Genomic DNA, 15651 nt, shown 5'->3' on the forward strand with positions numbered 1-15651 from the left:
ATAAAAACTAAGTGGCTGTGTTAATGTTTGTTTTGTATAAACTGATGCAGAGGATTCCGTATTTCTGGATGATGAGAAGGAAAGGGAAGAATTTGTCCTGAATGATGTTGGTGTGATTTTCCATGGAGACATCAACGATATAAAATTAAGAAGCTGGAGTTATGGTCAGGTGAGCTATTTAGAATTTCACTGTCTGGTCTCAGTAGCACAGCAAGTGAATTTAATTGACATCAGGCTGTGGTTGAGCCTGTGGGCTTTGGAGTGCATTATTGGTGTCTACTTGAGAAACACAAGGGGCATAATTTTAAAATTGTATGAAGTGAGTATATACCTAACCCAGAAAAGTAATTTCATAATATCTAATATTTAAAGATTTTGTTTTAGGGGTTCATTTGAGATACTAAGAGGCTGCCTGTTGAAAATTATGATCGTTAGCTGATGTTTCCACAACACAGCAGCATTTCTGCTGCCACGTTTTGCATCTTCAGGATCAAACCTATTTGGTGAAAGAGGAGAGATTTTTTTTCCCCCAGAAATAGGTGGTTTTCCTTTTTGACTCTTCTTTTTAGTTCTAGCAACTTGGCAGAAATAATTCTCATCTTCTTGTGGGTCAGCTTGTCGCAGGGTTCCTGTGACAAATTGTGATTTAGTCCCACAATTTGAAATTCCCTCACCACAGTGACAGAGGGTTGGAATTTCTCCCTGCGCTGTCTGGGCTTGATACCCTCAGGCTCCAGTGGCCTTCTGCAGCCTGGTGTGAAACTCACCCCTTCAGGCTGAAGTGCGGTATTGATGCACCTAGATCTGCTGCCTTCAACAGCATCAAACACTTGCTGCTTGCCTGTTTTACCACAATCTATTTGTAAGTACCAAAGAGCTTGAAAATCCCTGCGGGATGAAAGTGTTAAGCTGCTGTATGGGAACAAGAAACAAACAGTCATTTAAGAGCAATATCAAAATGAGCTAAGGTCACCCTAACCGTCATTCAGAGGGCACCAATGGACAACTGTTGGACTCAGCAGAGTAATTAAGAAAGTGTTGAGGTATTTTCTTAATGCTATGGTAATGGATCTATCCAGTTGTCCCTGTACCTCTCAGACACGGCCTCTCAGAGCAGACCTTCTTGCTTTGCTTTCTGCCCCTCAGCTAAAGACAATCTCAAAGCTTGTACTGGATAGATTGCCACTGTGCTTGCCCTGGAGAGCTCTTTGAACTCACATCTCTCTTGTTTGCTTATTTAAGGGTTCAATTTAATCTTTTTCCCTGCAGCACCACTGCCTTAGGGAGTTCCCACCTCTGCACCCTTCCTTTGGTTGCGTCAGCACAGTTGTCTGTGGGCTCTGACTGTGAACCTGTCACAGCTCAAAATAACCCTTAAATAAGGTGTGCAGGGGGCAATTCCATAAGCTGGAGGTGTCTCTGAGATAAAGGGATGTGGAAACATATCCTGAGGCCAAAGCCGGGTGTGCATTTAAGTTGACTAAAAATGCCCCCTCCTGGCCCTTCCTTCCCCCTGCAATTGTTTGTGGAGCCATGCAATGAATCAGACTGGAAAGCTGACCTAGCTGAATAATATCTCCTTGATTTTTTCTTGCTGGGTTATTTTTCAGCTTGCTCAGTTCCTAGATTTGAGATTCACTCCATGACAGATGTAAGTGGGAGAGAGAGACAGAGTGAATGAGTGGCTGGAGGTGGAAGGTGCTGCTCAAACCACCTGAAGGATTTATGCCCTACAACATTAAACTTATGGCCTATGGTGGCATGGACTGAGATGCTTATATTCTGCAAATCTGGCACTTTCCTGACACAAAAACCAACCTTCCCTTGAGAAACTGCATTATCTATTTGCTTTTATTAGGAGATAGTTCTGTCTGGGATGTTAGGGCTGTTCCATATCCCTTTGTTATGTGCTTTCATTCCAATTTTGTCTGCACTTGGAGGGCCTGATTTCACCCCATGCTGTTGTGCACCTTTCGTTATCACTTGCCCATGTGTGAACTGAGTGTGGCAGGTACATCTAAGGGGACCACAAGGCAAGAGTTTTAATGGGATCATTCATTTTTTATGGGTGTAACAGACAAAGTGCAGAGCAGTGGAGAAACAAGCCTCCTTCTAGTTCCCTCACTTTCAGTTAGATGGAGGACACGATGCTCCTGATATTACCCAGCCAATTCCCAGCCATTAAAAACAGGCATCTAACTCATTTTCTGAGGGAAGTCAGCAATCCTGGATGTTAAGGACTAAGAACATTTGTGTGAGTGGAGGAAAGTGCTAGCAGCAAGGCCCATATTATGGGTATATCATACATGTATGTGCATTGTCTGCATGTATATAACCCTGTACAATAGTGTAAGTAAAAAGCATTAGGTCATATATAATCATAGAGGTTTAAGGTATATGGTTATATACAGAGATACAGATAGATTGGGGGAAGCTATACCATTATTTTTCCTAATGCACAGTAATATTCTTAGGCTAAAAAATGCTTAGAACCATGACAGCTGAAAGCTTTAACTCAGGCTGTAAATTAAAAATGGAAGTACAGTTCAAACCTGGGTGACTAGTGGGACAGGTATCTTGCAACTGCCGACTTCAATAAGTGACATTAATTTGAGAAGGAGAGAAGGCAAGAAAAGTGGACCCAGGAAGAAAAAATAACAGACCAAATGGAACATGGTTGTAATGAATAGACTGGAAGTGTTCCTTGTAACATGACTGTGATTCCTTTCTTCCTAGAATGTGTAAATTGCCAGTCACTCAGGAAAGCCCAAAGGGAATTCAGGGGAGATTTGGCTTTAGAAGAAATCTAGGCACAGAAGAATTCTCCAGTTGAGAAATGTCGCAAGTTGTATGTTATATTGATCTTTTCATGTTTTTTTTCTCTTGTGAGAAAAATAAAATTAAACAGGTGGGCAGTAGAGTTCTCATTGCTGTCTTCAGTTGGCTCATGTCCACATGCTGAGCTGTGTTAACTTCGTAGCCTACAGTGCAAATGTAATTTTATGGCATGTGCATTTGGTCAGATCAGACCACAGGCAGAGTGAGACCACATCTGCTTGCAATTGACTGCACGAAATATGGCCCTAATTCAGCTGGTGCAAAAGATGATGCACCCTCTCTTATTTTTATTTAAATGGTTTTAAAGGTCACCTTTTAGAAAAAGGTTAGTGTGAAAGGAGAATGTTCACTGAGAACCAGTCTGACTATTGCTATATAACCAATCCAAATTTGTGTGCAGACAGAACCTCTTTGCCTGTGTATTTTCTTATGCCTTCTTTTCCATTGGCAGTTTTTTCCAGGTGGCTCTGCCAAAGTTTCTTGGTCATGAATCTAATTTATTTACTTCCATTTTAGCTGTGTCAAGCAGACAATGCCTGCTTTATACTGCCTTGCTCAAGTTCACTCACATATCCTGGCTGCCTACCGCTACTCTGGTTCCTCTTACATTTCAAGGCTGTTTAGCCTTACGTGTGCTATGTTTCTAGTCCACCATCTTAGAGATAGTATTTTCACACCAGGATTGAGACCTGGAAACTGATTTAGCTTGCTTCAGAGCTTGTGAAACACCAGAGAGTGAAGAAGGACCAAACCAGCTTTAGGCTGTATTATGGCTACTCTGTCTCCTATGCTACTATGGTACTGTAAGGCATCTAGGCTTAACAACTTCTCCTATATCTCTTCTGTTTATCCAGTTATTTCACAGGCATTCATGTTATTCTGTAAATGTTAAGGTGGAAGGCAACAACACTGATAGCAATTGCTTTCTTTCTTACTCTTTCTGTACCTGCTGACCAGATTGACAGTGTCTCATAAACTGTAGATGCGAAAGATCTAATTTGCAGGGTAAATTTCTTATTGATTTAACTCAGGTGTTAGACACTGCTGATGACTTGAAGTGCAGAAAGCAGATTTTGATCCTAGTGGAAGTGATAAATCACTGGGCGAGGCCTGAAGAAAAGTTAGTCTGAAGCAGGAAGGATGGGTATGAGGGGCTGAGATTTATATAATGTGTTGTGAGGATTTTTCTTAGGAGGCAGGGTCTCCACAATGCAGTCATTCACCTGAGATTATTTGAGTCACATACCACTGGAGTGGACTGGAGTCTGTTGTGCAATTATTCAGCTTCTCAGGGGTGGTACCATACTCGGAGTCATTTTCCTGGGAAACACTGACCCACTTTCCCTACTTGCCCAAACAAGAATTAAATTTTGCTCAATGAGACAATAAAATGTTACTTACTAGTGAACTTCTGCTTCAGAGAAATTAATGTAATGCATGTGTGGATGACAGAGCCAAGGAGCAGGGTGAGGATAAGGTGCGCTGCTTGGGAGGATGCTTGCATCCATTGTGTGGCAGTACCCTAAGCAGTGAGTGGCAGATCCGCTCTAGGCAGAGGCAAAAAAGAGTGCTTTCCTTGGGCAGGAGATGGCTGAGAGCGATGAAACAATGGTGACTCCTCTGCCATCTTTGCTTTTGCCAGAGCTTGGCTGCTGCCCATAAGAGAGAGGCCGAGGGGTGTGTGGGCTCCTCAGGAGGTCACCCTGACCCTCCTGGCTTTCCCACAGCAGCAGCCGCCATGGTCACAACTCTTCAGGGCTCCCCTTTTGGCTCCCAGGCCTTACCCTTCCTCCTCCTCCTCTGCCTTTCCCCAGGCCAGCAAAGCAGCAGCTTGTCCTGGCCTCTGGCCATCTTTCTTCAGGAGGCAAAACCTACATTGCCCTCAACTGCTGAGAAACCTTGAGCCAGGCTGGATACAGTTACAAAATGAACCCAGCTTTAGTTTCAGCTCTACATGACAACAAAAATCCTGTTAGTATGAATCATATCTTTAAGAAATGGTTGCATATGTATAACATAAAGCCTTCCTATTGTAACATAGTAAGAGGAAGAGCTTGGCAGAATTTCCATCACAGCCTAGAAAGTTAATATAACATTGTGTTTTCAGTGTATATAGAAGACCTTTGTTTTATTAATGTGCGTTGCCCTGTCTCCTACCATTTTCCAGGGGACAGAGGAATTTTCCTTTGCTATGCAATTTCTCTTAAGGAAAATGAAATACATTGCAGGGCAAGTTCTGTGACAATGGTTTCTGGTCTATTTAGGCACCTCTGCCCTCAATTCATTCCTGTGCTTGTTCATGCTGAATCGAAGAAACTGTACCTTTTTACTCTATTTTTGAAGAAGACTACTTTAGGTCACTTGGCATTTTTTGATGTCTGCATTTCCTAGACCAGGATTAATCCATACAACCAGTTTTTGGCTTGTCAATTGTAAATGTATTTAAAATTTATTTTGAAATACAGACTCTTTAAATTAACTTTGGAAAACCATTTATTAGTCAAATCCTCAGCATTGCACTAGCTGTGTCAGAGAAGTCCTCTGAAGTTATCAGGTTGGGAATCTGTGAAGGACATTAAGTCCTTAGTCAGCAGACTAGCTTCTTGTAGTTATTATTATAGTATCTTCCTATTATATTCTTGTTATCACATAAAATTTTATGTCCTGTCAGAAAGGCTGTGTTGCCGTTTTAACCTTTTCGAACCCAGATGGAGACTGAATTAAAAATGACACTTTCTTTTCTCTCACAGTACCTCACTTCTTTTTGTTAAATAGGGATGAATATTCTGGAAGAAAATTGTATTTTTAAACAAAGAAATTTAATTTGACTAGATCAGCTAATTTTGAAGCTGATCAGTTACTATAACAACAATGAACAATAATTTTGTCTTTGCTTTCCAGAATAAAAAGTGACTCAACTTTCCCTATGTTTCTCTTTCTCTCTTTCCTTTTATCTAGTTTGAAGAAAATGTTCTGGATGCTTGCCTGTTCTTGATGGACAAGGCAGAACTGGAGCTCTCTGGGCGTGGAAACCCAATCAAAATTTGTCGTGTTGCCTCTGCAGTGGTATGTTATAAATGCCTAAGATGTGTCAGAAGTGACTCTTGATTCAAAGCCAGGCTGGTTTAAACAGCCCTTAAGCCCTGATATGCCCACGCTAACATCTGCCAGATCAATTGTCCGTTCTGAGCTCTTGAGTCTCACTCCACTAAGGATTAAATCCTAATGTCATTCCACTGCCGCCTTCTGAGAGTGATACCTCACTGACAGGAAAGCCACTTTTCGACATTGCACTTCCAGGCATGATAGCATTCCCTGTGACACTGTGGTCTGAGCTGAGGTAACTGATAAAACTATTCCTTCCATGACTGGTGAGAAAAGTATGACAGATACAACTTGAGACAGGGTATTAAGAGACTTGACACAGACTCCAGCACTAACCCCAAAGTCCTAAAATGTTGCAAGGCTGGGTGTCACTGTGTCTGATTTATAAGCCTCTGATGATCTAGCCAAGCTCAGAGGCATCCACCCAAGACACCTTGCCTCCCAGAACAAGGCACTGGGAGAGCTCTGCTCTTAAAAATGGGAACCTCAAAACTCACTGCACTCAATACAGAAGCACCTAAAATAACCACAAGCAAAGAGTAAGGAAACAGCTTCCCAAACCTCCATTCTTTCCAGGTGTTAAACGCCAGGCATCATGCAGTGGTACCACAGCAGCCCCATCCCTATTATTCAAGCTGGAAGATTCATCCAGACTGTGGAAGGCAGAAGTTCAGTCCTCTTCTCTGCCTAATGGAGATTTCAGCTCATGCTGTCTGCTTCCCAGAAGTCTGCTTCCTAGTCATTGAGCTAGTGTCATTAGCTGTTCTCTGAGTCCAGTTACTAAAACAGTCTCCACAAAACAAGGCTGCTGAAGATGGATGGACCTTTAACCCACCTGTTACAGCACTTGCTCAGGCTGTAAAATAATAAGCCCTCTGTCTTAGATGATATTGAAGCTGGATCTACCTCTTCTCAGATAGTGTCACATGCTGATTTTTGTACAACACCATGTTAGATAGAACAGCTTCAGCAAGAAGGATTGAGAGCCCCCCCCCCCCTCTGTTTTTCCTGTAACTTTCTGGTTAGTTCTTTCATCCTAGGCATCAGAAACGTGGCTTCAGATCCATTGAGACAGAGGTAAGAATTGAATGTGGTTCTTTTACAACCTGGATGGCTGCATTAATAACTTGTCCAGTAGACAGAAAGGGTCCCTTCAAGCATTTTTATGCTGGACATGTGGTAGCTTTGGACAGAGAACACCTACCAGAAGGGACCCTCGAAGTCCCATAGGCAGAAGAACACACTTTATGAACTCTGAGGGGCCTTAGATATTAGTTAGATTTTCAGCCACTCGACTACTTTAGGGAGATGGAGAAGTTCACACTGGAAATCCCAGAGTAGGCGGACTTTAGGAATCTGTAAGGTTAGGCCGTAGGAGGGTGGGAGTTTTGTCCATCTGAAATCTGGACCTCAGGAACAAGAGATGAAAGGGTGTCTACATCCTGTCCACATTCCTCTTTGAATCCACAATCAGTGTTTTGGCTTGTGGGAAGCTGGTGTGTGGCTGTCCAGGAGCGCAAGGTAGCTCAAAGAGCGAGGACTGGGGCTCTCTTTCTCCCTGAAAATGCCACAAAGTGCAGCTTAGCTTGTCTGGGAGGAGCATGCACTCCCAGAGGGGGCCAGTGCCCCCACGCTGAGATCCTTCTGAGGCTTCTTGACATTGCACGGCAGGTAGAGTTGTTCCATTCATCCTCTCTTTGCAGCCAGAGGAGAGCCTTTGGGCGATGATCTGTAGCACAGATTAAAGATCAAATGCTGTCCTGTCCTTGAAGTGCCTCTTTTCTTGGAATGCTTCCCACAGCAGTGAGATGGGCACAACCCCTTAACCCTTTGGTTATGTCTCTGAATACCTATCTTTATTCAGTCCCAAGGTTCACAGGAAGTCAATTTTCTAATTATAAAACAGTAGTTAATCCAGCCTAAAGCTTTTAAATGAGAATTGAGATTTATTTGGCTGGCATGTAGCTGTTCCACTTTAACATAATTAAAAGGTACAGAGTGAATGAGCTTTTTGCACAGCCTCAACTGGTTTGGTTCAAATTGCAGCTAGGAGATGTATTACTCGTTAATGCCTATCAGTTTAGCCATTAGTCAGCAAAACTTCACACTTTGGATAATCTTACGAAGGGAAAACTTACACAGCAAATTCCTTCTTGTTTTCATATGTGCTGGACTGAAGAAATTAGATTCTACTCTAAAAATAACAGTGGCCTGTAATCACTGTAAATCCAGTGTAAATCAGGAGTGATTTTATTAAAATCTCTGGATGGATGCTGATAGAAAAACAATCTTGGGAAAGAATCCAGTTTAACTTTTCTGAGGCTTGCTTTTCAGTGTATAAGTGATTACGCTTATTAAAAATACTTAACAGTGAACATGGTTAGCATTAATAAAACTTACTAAACTGGCAACATGGATACTCAGTGTGGTGATTTAATTTCACCGTTATTTTCAAGCATCTGACTTTGATTAAAATTGTTCAGTGATGGAGAATCCACCAAGGCCCTTAGCAAGACTGTCCTATTCATCTCTTAACTTCATAATTAAACATTTCTGTCTTATTTCTAGCCTAAACTTGGCTATATTCGGCCTCTCCCATTACATCTTAGTCTGCTAGGTTAAAGAGCTCCTAATTATTCAGGCTCTGACACCCATAATGTTCATTTCCTTTGCCTTTAGATCAATTCCAGGGATGACAGTGGTGTGATTGCTGGATCCTGGGACAATACCTACACTTACGGGGTTGCACCTTCAGCCTGGACAGGAAGTGTGGACATTCTCTTGGAATATTACAGTTCTAAACAACCCGTGAGATATGGTCAGTGCTGGGTCTTTGCTGGTGTCTTCAACACATGTAAGTATTAGTGAGAAGAGCTCCACTCTGCTATGCAATTCTTACATAATAGAGCTTTCAGGCTGAACTAACTAAAATACATTCTGGCTCTGTGATGTTCAGGAGTAAATAGTAGAGATACTTAAAAATGCGTGGCTAAAATAGACGTGCTTTAAATAAACTTTGGCATTTCCTTCAGTTTGGCTGCTCTTCCACACAAATTTGTTAACTATTTATTCAGTAAAATATATTTAGTGAGTCACAGAGGGTAAGTCTGGGATTGGGAGAGAGAAAGCCAGTCTTGCAACAGGCACCACATTTCTCTTAGGAAACTTGAGATGAACAGGGGGCTTGTTATCCAAATCTGCAACACAGAACTATTGCCCAATATGACATATATGATGGTGTGTCTGCTCTGGAGAGGCTAAAAACTCACATATCAAGGGTTGTTCCTGGCACTACCTACTGAGCACTACCAACATTTTCTTTGGAATTTATGAGTCAGAACGATGACAAAAATGCTGGCCTGGTGTTTGAATTGTGTAGCACTACAAGATTAAGTCTAAACACACTTGCTCGGACTACAGTTCCAGTGCTGCAGCAGAAGAGGTATAGCAGGCTGGAAAACCCAGTAGGGAGAGCAGTGTTGGATGGGTCTTAATTTTTTATTATCTAGTGCTTGCTAACAGCATCATCCCAGATGAACACTGCTTATATAGCAGGACACACCACAGAGTATTAGCAGTTGAGGAAGACTCTGGTAGTGCAAAAGCTGTGCATTGTACAGATAGTGAGGACCAGGCTTTGGAAGCAATGCTTGTATCAACTGTCCTTTGTCAATGCAGAGTCAGTCAAGCAGTTCCTATGCTTATGGCAATGGCCAATAGCAGAAGCTGAACTGACACTAAAAAGAAATGTCTTTCTTATGCCTAAATGATCTTCCTATGGATATTTAAAACTCATCAAACTGCAAGGGAGGGGAGCAGATCAGCCTAGGACCAGGGGGGCACAGTAGACATTTCTGCAGACTTGGAGCCTGCTTCGCATTAGGTACTTTTCAGACACAGCTGAAGGTCTAAGCTTTGGTCCTTGTATTTAAGCTATGAGGAAAAAATTATAGAAAATCTCTCTATGAACCCTGTCCCCTTTCCATCTTGCTCAACACTGTAACATGTATTACCCTCTCGAGGAATAGCACTGTACTTCTAACAAAACTGATGGATGTAAATCACTCATCTCCTGCAGCAAACATGGAAATTGCATAATTAATGCCATGTTACAAGGCTGGTTCTTCATCCTCAGGCAACCTTGGACACCTCTACATTTTCACTTTATTTCTGGCCATTCTGCACACATATATTTCATTCAGTGCATGATTTTCTTCCAATTTGGATAATAGAATTTCATAACTCATTTTGGCTACCTGAGATGGTTCAAAAGCTATTCAAAACAGCAAGAACCTCAGAAACAAAGCTGTGTTCTGACCATCTAACCTTCTTATGGCACAGACTTCTCACAGCTACAGGTTTTTCTGCTTTCAGGTTTCTCTGCTTTCCTTTCATATATCTGGAGAGGTTCATGTTTTCATTTAGGAGGAGCTGTTAGGCGTTCTGTCCTTCCACACATTAAATAGTTCACTCTGTTCTTGGCTGTCGGATAATCAGCAATTGCCTACATCCAAGAAACTAAAGAGACGTCTACTTTCTTCACTCCCTGAGGTCATATTGTCTGTACTTGACCCTCTACAGTCTTTCCAGATGCAACAGGTTTGAAAACATCCTTGCAAATGTCTCTTATAAATTCAGTTCCTCATACTGCCTTCCACCCACCACTAGGTTTTCTCTACCAGTGGCTTCATTTGTTTTTTTCTAGATCGCGAACACACATACCAGTTCTCTTACCTTCCCCATCACTGGCCCTGACTCACTACTATGCATTATTTTGCCTGTAGGCCATTGTAAAACTGGAGCAATACAGCAGAGGCTTGGGGCCTACTGTGTTAAACAGAAAGGCACATTTATCTGGGGTAGAATTAGACTCAGTTTGCTGACTAATTTAGTTAAGTAAGAGATCCGGCACATAGTACTGCAAGGCTTGTTGAAGTATGACGTTTGTTGAACATTATGAAATTAAAATACTGTCCAGTGGCTAATCTAGTACATAGCCTCCTCCATGTCTGACTGCTGTCTACTCCAAAGAGAGGACAGCAAAGGTCTGGACAGGCATGCTGAACTAAAAGGATTGTTTTGAATTGTATTTTGAGTCTTTTGCAGCTGCCAGTGTTTTATCAATGTGACCAGTCCAGCTTTCCAAGGTTACTATGTTGTGCGCTCTGGATAGTCATCTGTTAAAAATGCTAAAACATTCTGAAAAATGGTCATTAATCTTGAAATTGTCAGACAAATTATTTTCAATGAGCCCTGATGGCTCATGTGCTGGAAGCCTGGGAGGACATTTGAATTAAGTTTAATCAATAGGTACATATGGTATTGGATGCATCCAGATAATTTGTCATCCAGTAACTTGGAATGAATGAATGAATACTCTTTATTGAGAGTCACAGTAGTGACACTAATGAATATACAAAACCCAGCAGTACCAGGAAGGGCAGCTCAACACTGCAGCATCAGAACTATTTTTAGACAGGATTTTCAACTAAAATATCTTCTTTTTCCTCCAAACCCTCTGCTTTCAGCAGAACCTTGTTGGCTCTTAAATCAAAAAGGAGGAATTTTTTTGGCTGAGAGAGAAAATATTTCATCTGGAAAAGCTGAGATGATGTCTCACCCTACAGCCCTACTCTCCCCTCGGGCCCATGCTCTGTGTCTGTTTCTGTCACTCAGAGTGCACCACAAGTGCAGAAGGCCAGTGATACACCACTGTACTTCAGAAGTAGCCATACCTTTTACACACTTCTCAGCTTTACCACCTGTTGCATGGGGAGAAGAGTCATCAGCTACACTGTGATGTTCTGAGATTTTGGAGGTGTGTGAGGGTGGGGGGTTGGATTCTCCTCTTAAGATCCTTTATTGGAAGGAACTATTGACTCCAAAGCACTGATACTTAGCAATCAATACAAATTATGTAGTGCATTTTGTTCAGACTCTCTAATGCTGCAGTTTCTCCCTCTGTTATCAGTCAGTTTCTGCCTTGTTCTTTGTGTTCTCCAGATCCCTTGTGATGGCAACTGTTAAACAGGAAACTTCCAAACCAACTAAAAGAAGACACTTTTTAATCATCTTCATTTTAGCACAGTCCTGGTTTACTGGTACTAGGAGACTGAGTGTATTTCATGTTTCTTGGAAGATCAAAGTTATTTTTCTTTTTACCATGTTTGGTCATGTAGTGGACCCATTCAACCCAGACTTGCCCTGAAAGCTACAGTATGGTCACTATGAAAGACTACTCTAAAACTATTGGTTATCTGTTTCTTCCAGCAAGCCAGAGGATGAAAGACTACTCTAAAACTATTGGTTATCTGTTGCTTCCAGCAAGCCAGAGGATGAAAGACTACTCTAAAACTATTGGTTATCTGTTGCTTCCAGCAAGCCAGAGGATGAAAACATAGGTTAAGCCATTATACTATTACATATCTTGAAAGCTGACCATTTTGGGACCAGATAGGGTATATTAGAGGCAGACAGGAGGAATTTTGGAGGTTGAAGTGACTATTTTTCCTGGTTTATTCTAATTATTTATAATTTCTCTCTATTCATCCTGTCATCTATGAGTGAGCACAATCTCCTAATATTTGTCCTTCTCATTACACTTTTCTCTTTGCCACAGTTCTGAGGTGCTTGGGAATACCTGCAAGAGTCATTACCAACTATTCTTCTGCCCATGATAACAATGCCAATTTACAGTTAGACTTCTTTCTGGATGAAGAAGGGAAAGTGGACACCAAAACTACAAAAGACTCTGTCTGGTGAGTTTTCCTCGCTTTCCTGTGTCACATCACTTTTCAAAATAATCTATTTCAAAATAATCCACTTCAGCTGAAAATAAAAAAAAGACAAGGTATTGTACAAGTCATTGAAATACTGTCATGAGATTTATGAAAATACCCCCTCCCCCCCCCCCCCCCCCAGAAAGCAACAAATGGACTCTATATATTATTTTTGAAGAAGATAGTTCTGTAACTTTCTCCTCAAACTTTTACAGTCTCCTGTCTGGCATGAGAAGTGTAGCACATATTGATTTCATGTGCTGTTCAGCAGAAATTATCTGTGGGTTATTGGGCTTCAAGCCTCTCCTCCTCAGAGTGAAGCATTGAATGTGTCCTCTGCACCTGACCTCCCATATTTAGGAGATACTTGTCCTATTCAGTGTTAATATACCTGATTTTTGTCAATAATACCTTCATTTCATCAGCATACCTGCTCATCAGCATGTTTCATTAACAACTTAATCTCTAGAAGTCTTTATATTAAAACTGGAATAAATCCATTCTATGGTGGATGAAATGACTGAACATGTTCCTGTAACCTCTTATGTGATTTCTATAACCTGTTACCAAAGGAAAGGAGTCAAACTTTGGAGTCTATGTGAGTTTCTAAGAAAAACAACTAGGTTAATTTACATTTGAAACCTGAATCTTGGAATCACAGAATAGTTTAGGTGGGAAGAGGCCTCTGGAGACTGTCCTGTCCAACCCCCCTGATCAAAGTAGGGTTGGCTAGAGCAGATTGCTCAGGATTGTGCCTAGTTATTTTTTTTAATATCTCTGGGGATGGAGACTACATAGCCTCTCTGGGCAACCTGTTCCAGTGTTTGACTACCTTCACAATAAAGAATTTTTTTCTTATGTTTAAATGGAATTTCCTTTATTTAAACTTGTGCCATTGTCTCTTGTCCCGTTACTGGCAACCACTGGCTCTGTCTTCTTTATCTCCACCATCAGGTATTTATACACATGGATAAGATCTCCCCTGAGCCTTTTCTCTTCCAGGCTGAACAATCCCAGCTCTCTCAGCCTCTCCTCAAATGACAGATGCTCCGCTCCCTTCATCATCTTTGTGGCCCCTTGCTGGACTTACTCCAGTAAGTCCATGGCTCCTGTACTGGGGAGCTCAGAACTGGACACAGCACTCCAGATTTGAGCTAATTAGGGCAAAGCAGAAGGGAAAGACCACCTCCCTCCACCTGTTGGTGATGCCCTTCCTAATGTAGCCCAAGAGGCTGTTGGCCTTCTTTGCCACCAAGGCCCATTGCTGGGTCATGGTCAACTTCTTGTTCACCAGGACTCCCAGGTCCTTCTCTGCAAAGCTATTTTCCAGCTGGTTGGCCCCCAGCCTGTACTGGCGCATGGGGATATTCCTCCCCAGGGGCAGGACTTGGCATTTCCCTTTATTGAACTTCATAAAGTCCCTCTCTGCTCATTTCTCCAGCCTGTCAAGGTCCCTCTGAATGGCAGCACAGCCTTCTGGTGTATCAGCCACTCCTCCCAGTTTTCCATCATCTGCAAACTTGCTGAGGGTGCACTCTGTGCCATCATCCAGGTCTTTAATGAAGAGGTTAAATTTTGGCCACAGTATTGACTACCGGGGTACACCACTACTGACTGGCCTCCAGCTGGACAATGCCACTGATCACAAGCCTTAGAGTCCTGCAGTTTAGCCAGTTTTCAGTCCACCTCTCTGTCTACTTAACTTGTCCATTCTTCATCAGTTTGCTGATAAGGATGTTACTGGAGATGGTATTAAAGGTAAACAATATCCACTGCTTTTAGCAGAAAAAAACAAGCTGAAGAAGACATCGAGTACCCCAGCCTTTTCCATGTCCTTTGTCAGCAGGTTCCCTGCCCCATTCAACAGAAGGGCCACATTATACCTGATCTTCCTTTTGCTGCTGATAGATATGTTGAAGCCTTTCTTATTGCACCTCTCATGCCTCACCATATTCAACTCCAGGTGGCTTTCCTAACCCCATCCCTGCATGCTGGAGTCTCTTTGTTCCTCTGGAGTCACCTGTCCCTGCTTCCACCTCTTGTGCACTTTCTTTTTATGTCTGAGATTAGTCAGGAGCTCCTTGTTTATCCATGCAGGCCTCATGCCACTTCTGCTTGATTTCCTGTTTGTTGGGATGGACCCTTCTTGGAGAAAGGTGATGCTTGAAAACTAATCAGCTCTCCCGAGCCCCTCTTCTCTCCAGGACCATATCCCATGGGCTTCTTCCAAGCAGGTCCCTGAATGTGCCAAAGCCTGCTCTTCTGAAGTTCGAGGTTGTGGTCCTACTATTTGCCTTGTTCCCTCCTCTCAGGATCCTTGGGGGTTCCCCACTTGCTAAGCTGCATCTGGTCTATGTGACAGCAGAACAACAGCATAGCTCCATGGGGCTGATCCATCTGTGGCTCAGATGTAAAGAAATGATCACTCCGCTGAAACCACCTCTGCCTATCACTGATGTGAAACACGATTTAACTAATGGATGCCTCATTGTTCAGACCATATATGCCCAGTAATGGATCACTGCAGTACTTCAGACTTTCTGCTGTCTTGTCATTTCTTCCCTTTCCCTTTGCCTAACCTGATCCAGGAAACAAGTCTTACCTACTTTTGGCATTTTGTTTTAATTCTCCACTCCTCCATTTCCCAGCTATTTCCCAATTCTTCTCAATTCAATCCTGTATTTTTCCATTTGTCTAGGGCAGGGACAGATTCCCAAATGGTCCTTGCTCCATTAAATCCATATGCAACTTCACATCAGCTGAAGAATCCAGCATCTCACCCTCCCATGCTATGTTCACTTTTCTTTGGCTTGATTACTTTTTGAAGTCTCTTGTCCATCCCTTTATCCTCCTGGTGTATTTATTAGTACATGGTGCACATAACCCTTTGGGCATAAGTTAATACATCATACACCTCTTTTCATTTCTC

The 15651-nt window shown here is 42.2% G+C and overlaps 1 protein-coding gene across 19 annotated transcripts in view; it reads left to right on the forward strand.

The window, feature by feature from the left end:
- The window catches only part of F13A1 (coagulation factor XIII A chain), a 309393-nt gene that overhangs the window by 274110 nt on the left and 19632 nt on the right, over positions 1–15651 (forward strand). For all 19 annotated transcript variants that reach the window (XM_064507070.1, XM_064507071.1, XM_064507078.1 and 16 more), the window contains 4 exons: positions 51–169; positions 5797–5904; positions 8623–8797; positions 12563–12701. In XM_064507070.1, coding sequence (XP_064363140.1) covers positions 51–169; positions 5797–5904; positions 8623–8797; positions 12563–12701 — 541 coding nt within the window. The remainder of the gene's footprint in view (positions 1–50; positions 170–5796; positions 5905–8622; positions 8798–12562; positions 12702–15651) is intronic.

Source organism: Dromaius novaehollandiae, chromosome 2, assembly GCF_036370855.1.
Source record: "Dromaius novaehollandiae isolate bDroNov1 chromosome 2, bDroNov1.hap1, whole genome shotgun sequence".
Lineage (NCBI taxonomy): Eukaryota > Metazoa > Chordata > Aves > Casuariiformes > Dromaiidae > Dromaius > Dromaius novaehollandiae.